Genomic DNA, 9,904 nt, shown 5'->3' with positions numbered 1-9,904 from the left:
TGATGACATTTCCAGTAAGAGATGTAATAGAAATAGAAATAAGTAAAAACTTTATATGACTTATTTCTCTTATAATAATCAAATAAATATGCTTTTAAAATCTGGCAACAGCTCACTTTTTTAGCTCACTTACGGTCTGAAAATGCTGAAAGAGAATCCCGACCTTTACTAAAGAGAGAGGGTTCAACTTTATATTTAAATCCCATCTCATAATAATAATAATCACTAAAATGCTTTTGCATTTCTTTTTATAGTCTGTATCTAAGTCAAACTAGTTTTGAAACATATATAATTTGTTGGTCTATGTTCCCCAACTTGATACTGTTATAGTCTAATTAATCATAAATACTTTATTAATCCCAGATGGAAATTACAGTGTTGTAATATGATTTATTTAAAAATTGTTGTGTGTGTGTGTGTGTGTGTGTGTGTGTGTGTGTGTGTGTGTGTGTGTGTGTGTGTGTGTGTGTGTGTGTGTGTGTGTGTGTGTGTGTGTGTGTATTTTAGCTTCTGTTTTTGTTCTTGTTTTGTTTTTTGTTTAAATATGTTTTGATATTATTGACAACTAAAAAAATTTAAAAAAAAAGACCTAAAATGTTCTGGAAATAAAGTAAACAAACTCTCCAAGAGACAAAACCCCTGCAAGGCTGCTGGTTCTGATTCTGTCTCTTCCTCTGTCCTCTAAAGCACTGCGCTGATCAGCTGTCTCCTGTGTTCACAGAAATCTTCAGCACTTCACTGGAGACCTACCATGTACCACTGACCAGCCAACATGTCCCTTCATTTCATCCTACAGCACCTGAACTTCCCATGAACCTATTCCAAGATCTTGTTTGTGGATTTCAATTCCGCTTTTAACACTATCAAACCAGCACTGCTTCAGGACAAACTCACCCAGCTCAGCATGCCTGCATCCACCTGCAGGTTGCTCACAGACTTCCTGTCTGCCAGGAGGCAGCATGTAAAGCTGGGCAAACAGACAATCCTATTGCTGCATGAGCAGCACCGGTTCCCCCCAGGGCTGTGGTCTCTCCCCTCTACTCTTCTCCTTGTATCTCAACAGCTGCACCTCCAGTCACTAATCTGACAAACTCCTGAGGTTTGTGGACGACACCACCCTCATCGACTTAATCCCTGGTGGGGATGAGTCTGCCTACAGGAGGGAAAACCATCATCTCCCTGGACCTGAAGTGGGTGGAGAACATCAACTCTATCAACAAAAAAGTTCAGCAGAGGATAAACGTCCTACAGCAGCTGAAGAAATTCAAGCTGCCCAGGTTGATGTTGGCGCACTTCTACACCTTCATCATTGAGTCTATCCTCACCACCTCCATCACCATCTGCAGCCACCATCAAAGACAAAGGCAGGCTGCAGCACATCATCCAGTCAGCTGAGAAAGTGATCGGTTGTAATCTTCTTTCTCTCTTGGACCTGCACTTGTCCAGGGCTTTGAGGTGGGCAGTAAAGGTCATGGTCAATCCTTTCCACCCCAGTCACAAACTTTTCTTCCCTCTGAGTCTGCTGTTGGACTCATTAATGAAGCTCCCCTCCATACTTATAACTGACACCTCCCTACATGAAAAGCTAATATAACTCATCACACCATCAGACACTTCTGTTAACAAATATTCCCTCCCTGCTTTATATTATTTATTTATTTCACCCCAGCTCCCTCTTCTCATTACACACTTCATATTTATATTTATAGATGTGTAGTTTTTTATACTCCTGTAAATACTGTTTATGCTCCGTTATTGGTTTTGTGTTCTTTTTGTTTTGTTTCTCTTGCACCACCACTCCAAGACTTTTGCACTTGTCTGTGCAAACGTATTTGGCATTAAAGTTCCTGTCTGATTCTGACTTTTGAATGGTGAATGAATGAGAAAACTTCTTTCCTGGCCTCAGCATGGTGTGTTATTTGGACCCAGAGCTTAGTGTGAATTGACCCAAATCCAACTAAAAACTTTTCTTGCCAAAAACTGACCAGGCGTTTATTCCAAAGTCCTAATATTTAAACTGTTAACGCTCCACTGAATGGAGACTAACTGCAGATATTTCCCCAGCTGTAACTGTTCAGATTTGCTGTATTTAAAACACAAAGATAACAGGACAGCAGAGGGATGGGGGACTATCTTCAGCATCAGATAGAGCAACCAAATGATACTCTGTATAGAAGGCTCATACAGTGGAAAGCAGGGGAACACAAGTGATTATGGACTGCTGGCTTTATATATTTTATGTTAACTAAAATTAAAGATAAGAATATTTAATGTGTCTGTTTGTTTTATACATTAAATGTCTTTGTAACTGTCATGGTGAGTGGGATGTAAGGACCTAATTGCAGGATGAAGAGGCCAGAGGCAGACAGGTGCAGGAACAAGGATTAATGATAAACACACCAATGAAACGGGAAACACAAAGGAAAGACAACAAATGATCTGACAAAGGAAAACTGAAACCACTCAAAACAGAATGGTAAAACAACAAAATGAAAACAGGAAAGACAGATCTTATTAGATCTTATTTCTGAATATTTTATTAGGTTTTTAAAGAATATATAAAACAATAAGCACATGACAGCAGCAACAAAGATATCACATATAAAATAATTGTACAAATTACATAGGTGTCATAAAAATAAGAGACAGAATAAAATAAAAGAGAGAATACGAAAGAGAAAAAAATTAAATGAAGGCTTAGGGTTAGAATAAAATAAATACAATTTAAAAATGTATTTAAACCTTATGTTTAAGCCTTATGTGGATGCTTGTTCATAAGTTAAGAGATAAAAAAAAATCACACATGAAATGGGGTTTATGTATCCAAATCAGTGAAACAAATTCTGCACCCAGAAAAGAACCTTAGGGAGATAGAGAAGTCCCAAAGGGGCACCAATCAACGTTGCAGCAACCTTTACGGACTAAGTCTGCTGTACCACTTGGCAGGTGATTCAGGGAGGGTGACCACAGCTTATCAAAATAGCTCTCCTTCTCCCTCAAAACAGAGCTCAAGCCTTCCAGTGGTAAAACTTTGAATATCTCCCCATACCACTGGTTAACAGTTGGTGGTCTGGCCTAGATCCATTGAAAATGAATGCATCTCCTAGCTAACAAAATTAATTACTAAGAAATTTTTTGTGGCAAACTTGAAAGAGAAAAGCCATCTCCTGAAAGATGTAACAGAAATGAACTGGGATCCATTTGTAAATTCTTTGCAAAGATTAAATTAATTTCCTGTGAGACCTTTTCCCAAAATTTAAATAACAGCCAAATACAATGAATGTAAGACCCAACCTCCTGCCTGTACTTAACACAGAGAGGAGAGATCTTAGGATTGTTCTAAGATCTTAATTAGAAAACAGACTAAGGGGAAAAAAAGAAAAAGAACACAGAGAAAGAAGTGATGTTATATTTTTTCAAGTTTATGGACCATATTTGCTTTGAACTGCTAAATTAGAGCTTTTGCCATGTAATAATATAACAGAACAGTGTTAATACACCAGGTCACCTACATTATGTCACTATACTGTGCTTACCTTTAGTAACTACTCTTGTAAAGTGCACAAACCTGATGGTTTTAATAAATAAGAACAGATAATAACTGGCTTTTGAAAAGGAACATTTTGTATGAAATGTGGCTTTTATTCATTTAACGAGCAACTGTGACTTCGCAGGTTCTCAATCTACAGATAACTGACCAGAAGGGAACACATTCAAACTGCTTTTATTCTGGTAAAAAGACATTTTAGATACTTTGCATATCTTTTCATACACAAGCAGACACATCATCATTTAAAGTTTGGATTGATGTGATAAATATTAAGCAGGTTAGTTGCATTTGCCATTACCACCACAAATGTAGCACTTTTGAACAAGGCACTCAAACCCCTGCTGCTCCAGAAGGGCTGATTGCACGGTGGACGAAGCTGAACTCAGTAAATCTATTCTGACTAAATAAAGGTTCAGACGTTAATCTTTCCTGCGTGGCATACAGATTAACTTCTTATCTTTTAACTTAATCACTCAAATGGAACGACAGTCATAGTCAGTGTGACCTTGTTGCAGCATTTCCATCATGCTTCTCAGCCTAGTGGATTTTACCAAAGCTCCACAGATGAGTTCTATATATTTATACACAATATTTGTAAACATATTATCTCATTTTTTGCCAGATGCTGGCCTTTTATTGGCTAGGTCACCAGGGACAGGACATTGCCAGGGGCAGGACATATGTCCCTGTGCCCACTCAGAGACACGAACACCATGACACACTTTTCTCACCGTCATCAAGCCACTACCGAAAAATAAAAACTTAAACTCGTCACTCATCAGCAGCTACAAGCCGATATCAAACCTCCCCTTTCTTAATAAGACTATAGTAAATGGTGTATTTCAACAGCTATACAACTTCCTGTCTACCAGTCAGGTTTTCAACCACACCACAGCACTGAGACTGCTCTAGTTAAGGTCTTTAATGACATCCGCTTAAGCACAGAAACATTTCAGTCCTGGTACTACTGGATCTTAGTGCTGCATTTGACACGGTTGACCATAACATCTTACTAGACCAGTTAAAAAAAACTTTCTGGCACTGCAATTAATTGGTTTGAGTCCTATTTAAAAAAGAGGGAATACTATGTGTCTATAGGTAACTATAAATCTGAGCGAAACAAAATAACCTGTGGAGTTCCCCAAGGCTCCACCCTAGAGCCACTCCTGTTCAACATCTATGTGCTGCCACTCGCTCCAATTACGAAAAACAAATAAATATGTTACCACAGTTATGCTGATGACACACAACTCTACATAACATCTCACCAGGAGACTACAGTCCGACCCAAACTCTGATCAACTGCATTGATCAAATTAAAGATTGGATGTGCCAGAACTTCCATCAGTTAAATGAAGACAAAACGGAAATAATAGTTTTTGGAGCCAAGAAAGACAGATTAAAAGTCAGTACTCAACTTCAACCAGCTAATTTCAAAACTAACAACCAAGCCAAAAATCTGGGAGTTGTCATATAATAATAATAATAAGAAGAAGAAAACTTTATTAGTCCCTCAGTGGGGAAATTGGTTTGTTGCAACAGGTGCAGTAAGCAGAAGCACACAGGTGATATAAAAAAAAATGCACACAAACACATAATAAGTAATAATATGTACAGTCTATGGTCTGGCAGGATGTACAGTATATAAGTATGTACACAGACATGCTTATAAATATGTAAACACACTTTACATGTGTTCATTATAAAGTCTGAAAGTTGCTTCCTGTCTGTCAAAGTACCGACTTCAATATCCTGCTGTTAGTTTACAAAGCCCTGAATGGTTTAGAACCATAATCCTCTGGTTTGTTATGAGCCAACCAGATCCCTCAGGTCATCAAAGTCAAATCTACTTTCTGTTCCCAGAGTCAGAACTAAACATGGAGCAGGACCACTCAGTTTTTATGCTCCTCACATGTGGAACAAACTCCCAGAAAACTGCAGGTCTGCTGAAACTCTCAGTTGTTCTAAATCAGGGTTAAAAAATTCTCTATTTTTTTATTTAAAAAACTGTTAAATTCCCCACACTGGAACTTTTTATTTCTTGTGTTTTATCTATTTTATTTTAGATTTCTTCTGTTTTTATTTAATTTTCTTTTATTTCTTTTTAAAGCTTGTTTTTAATGCACTTGTTATTGCTTCCTGCACCATGTTGTAATGCTTTTAATGTATTATGTAAAGCACTTTGAATTGTCTTGTACATGGAATTTATTATACAAATATACTTTTTGTCTAGCTTTTTTTTTTTACCTCTCATAGTTGTAATTCTTACAGCGCTTGAATCATAACATTTACTTCTATTCACATTTTAATTAAAACTGCTGAAACCTATAAAAAGAGCTGTTAACACACTCTAATCCTTCTATATACCTGTCAATAATGACAACTTCACCATTGCTGGCACACAGTATTGGAGGTGCCATCCTTCCATCCACAAAGATGCAAACGTTAGTTCAGTGGAGATTGTCCTCCCCATTCAGCAAATGTGCATGCAGACACAAATGGACTATAATTATGCTCAAAGCATATTAAACCGGCCCTGCAATAGACTGGTGACCTGTCCAGGGTGTACCCTGCCTCTCTCCTGATAATTGCTGGGATAGGCTCCAGCCTTCCAGCAACCATGAATTGGAATAATTCAACCCATTACACTTGACTGCTTTTTTATGATAAACTCGCCGCTGATGTCTGGTATGTGGAATGATGTGCTCTGATGTGGAAAAGCTCATTCCACTTGTAGGAGCAGTATTTCATTAGATGCCATTAGGAGTGGCATCTAAAGGTATTAACAAACAATGAATATGACCCTAGTTGGAGGACTCTTCGGTTTAGCATTCCTTGTGGTTTTAACCAAAAACAGTCCTGACAGAGTGCAAGAAATGCAAGGTTAAAGGAGCATTTACGCATCCTAGCAGAAATGTTGTGAAAAGGGGTTCCCTGAAGTTTTCAGAAAATATCAAGGAGAAACCCAAAAAAAAACTGCAAGTGCAAAATGTTACGTTGAAGTAAGTTAAGCCTTTAAAACATTGAAAAAACGGGTATCACTCTCACTGTCATTGTAATGTTGCTTTTACAATGAAAGCACAACCCCCAAATCATTTAAAAGTATCTTTTAGGCACTTATAACACTGTTTTGCAAACACAAGTACACCAAATTGTTCCCATTTCTTCAACTGCAGGAAAATTGATGAAGATAAAACAATTTGCCAGACTTAAACTTGTATTTTTCGCACCAACAAGGAAGTTTCCAAAGAGCTAGCTCCATAAGAAATAAAGAAATGTGTCCATAAAAATATGAATAAACCATAAGAGAAAAGGACAAAAGAAGATCAGGAGCCTAAGAGTTTACTTCAGCTTAAACAGACTCTAAAACTGACTCTGTTGAAATAGGACAACAAAAATCAGATCACATGGCCTGAGAAATTAGATTGAAAATCAGTGTCGACATGTCTTATGGAATGATGAACCCTCCTCAGAGCCTAGACTTAAGCATTGTTGACCCACTGTGATCATCTCAGCAGGGAATATAAATCCAAAGAAGAGCTTTGAAATGCCTTTCAAGAAGCATGGAGAACTACTTCTAAAGCGTTCTTACAGAAAGTACAAGAAAAACGATCTAAGAGGGTTCAAGCTGTGTTAAAGAATAAATGTGGACATAACTTCAGACTCATTAGAACTAATTTCAAAAACGTTTTTACCTATGTTGTAGTCTTTCTGCGCCCATTTCCTATCTAAAAAATTGCTGTGGCTCATTAAGTTTTCACAATATGCTACTGATCATTTAAAATGGTAATAATGATTTAGAATGGGATTAAAGTAGCACTTTAATCACAAGTCGAAATTTCCTTAATGTATATTCAAAGTCTTACAGAAAATGTTATTTAGCAGTTGAATACACTGTGCCCCCAAATGAAAAATATTCCTCCTTGTTGTGTGGTCATGCGTATTGTCCCGTAAAGAAGCACAGAATTGATGAGCTGCAAAATGGTAAGCAACCAGATGTGCTCTGCATGCTTTCAATGTCACATCACTTGTTTTTTAATGAAAAACTGTTGGGAATAGGTCAATTTCATATCAGACAACAAAGCAGGACAGTAATGAAAGTAATTTTTTCAGGAAGTTTCATATGTGCATGTCCGGATTATTGACGGAACGTTGCGCTCGTGTCCCTGCGCACTGAGGGCTCTCCCCTTCACCACTCCCCACTGTTTTGGTGCTCAGCGCTCACACCTGAAGTGACGGAGCGGCGTGAATATCGGAGCCGTGAGCGCACAGTCCGAGGCTCATATTTCAGCGATTGCAAAGCACATTAGGAGAACAAGATAAGGAACATCTTAAAAGGAGGGGTTATGGCAGTGTGTGGACGTTTCTATTGGAACTGATTTCCCCTCCATTGGGAGCTGCGTTTTTTTTTTAACAGTACCATTTCCAAACATTCCACATCTTGCTCGACGTCTGCGAATCGTCATAGCACCATGCGAGCAGGAGAGACGCGCCTTGTGCCATGCTGAACAACTACCCGACTCTCCTGCTGGCTCTGAGCGCGGTCGCCGCACTTTTCTTGCCATGCCAAAGCTGGAGCGACGAGGATCTCCTCCTGCCGCCCATCAACTCCTCCAACAGGTTTCTGGCCAACCTGGAGGTTGACGTGCGTTTCTCCAAGAGGTCTGTGGAGGAGAGTGAAACCTCGCCCGACGCGTCCCCCCTGCAGACTCTAGGTCCCACTCAGTCACAGTGCAACGTGAGCATCCACAGACTCCTGCCCACCTCGCTGGTGACCCGCTGGGACAGCAGCTTCGGCTTCCAATGTGATGTGCTCATCTACACCATCAACAACCATGGCAGGGCTTTCTTCTCCGCGTCTTTCAATCGGGCCATCTCTCCTGTAGTTATTGAGCACCTCGGGGTCACAGGGGGTCAACAGGAGTTGAGACTGTGTGTGGGATGCGGGATGTCACGGTACAGGAGGTTTGGTCAGGGGAGGTTGAGGGGCCAGCAGACTGGGGATCAGGTCACTTTCTGCTGCCTGGATTTCAGCCTCGACGAGCTGAAGGGGGACAGAAGTTGGGGGCTGAATAGGAAGCCCATCGAGTCAACACTTGTGGCTTGTTTCATGACTTTGGTCATCATCGTGTGGAGTGTTGCTGCTCTCATATGGCCAGTGCCGATCATTGCAGGATTTCTGCCAAATGGGATGGAGCAGAGGAGACCGAGATAACTGAAAAATCTTCATTATAATATAGCCTGTGCTGCCTATACTCTAATTGTAGCCATTCAGACGTAAAACACGAATAAACGAATGACTGTTTTGATTTTTTTTTTATCTTTACCTCCTCATTAGAACAACTAAGGTAAAGTATGAAGAATTATTATACCTATATCTATACTGGGACCAACAACGTGTTTTGTATACCCTTGTAGGCCTTCCTATGGGTTAAGTCAATGTAAACTGTGCAAACTTTTCTCTTTAAACAGTGTTTGTATAGTTTTTAATATTTCTAGACAGTTTTTTTTTTGCCTTATCCCAATGTGTAGAACTTTTGCACTGAGAACTTTAAAGTGTACAGTCACTCAACTTATAATCGTGCTCAGTCACAAGTAATTAGGTTTTTCCAATAAATTCTGACAAATTGATGTTATTTACGGTTGATATAAGTGGAGATGGTTTAAATTCTTATAATGTTAGATTTTTAAAGTCAGGTCTATGTGTATTTGTATGAATGTTCCAGCTGTTTAAATTAAAATAAAATTAAATTATAGGCTTTAATCTACCTTCTCTCCCCTGTTCTTTGTGCTCTTAAAGTTTTTTCCTGAACTACTTTCAAGGCTAACAGTTAAAGCACACATGCTCAAATATATTGTATTTGCAAATCTATTTCAACCTAAAGAGCTGCATCTTTAGCCTGCACATTTTGTTAGTGAATAAATATTAAATTGATCTCATTTCAATTTTTTTTAATAAATGCTGGAAACTGAATAAAACCAGATTTTTTTTTTCTACAGGGAAGATATTTAAACATAAAATAGCTCCTTTCAGAGTGCTGAATTATTAATGTCATCATAATAAATGAGAATTTTAATTATCCGGCTGGTCTTTTGGTTTTAAATTAACCTTACTGCATTCTCACTCATTTTTTTCTCAAATTTTGTACAGTGTGTAGCTGCAAACATCAAACAGTGAGGACATCTCTTTCCCTTCTCTATATATTGTGGCAGAATAACTCATCTTAGCACATTTGGCCCACTTTTCCCCCAAAACGAAAAAACATTCAACCATGTACAACATGGTATTATTTCCTGCTGCTTCTAGCAAGCCGCACGCCAAGACAGAAGAGGCTTTATTTGCCTGATCTGTCT

The 9,904-nt window shown here is 38.7% G+C and overlaps 1 protein-coding gene across 1 annotated transcript; it reads left to right on the top strand.

The window, feature by feature from the left end:
• The first annotated feature begins 7,821 nt into the window (after positions 1 to 7,821).
• On the top strand, positions 7,822 to 9,314 carry LOC121642240 (transmembrane protein 158). Its single transcript, XM_041988844.1, has one exon. The coding sequence runs from the start codon at positions 8,052 to 8,054 to the stop codon at positions 8,763 to 8,765; it is 714 nt and encodes a 237-aa protein (XP_041844778.1). The 5' UTR covers positions 7,822 to 8,051; the 3' UTR covers positions 8,766 to 9,314.
• Positions 9,315 to 9,904: the final 590 nt, after the last annotated feature.

The sequence above is a fragment of the Melanotaenia boesemani genome, chromosome 6 (genome assembly GCF_017639745.1).
Source record: "Melanotaenia boesemani isolate fMelBoe1 chromosome 6, fMelBoe1.pri, whole genome shotgun sequence".
Classification (NCBI taxonomy): Eukaryota; Metazoa; Chordata; class Actinopteri; order Atheriniformes; family Melanotaeniidae; genus Melanotaenia; species Melanotaenia boesemani.
Note: the sequence above shows the minus strand (reverse complement) of the source record. Positions and strands in the feature narration are given on the sequence as shown.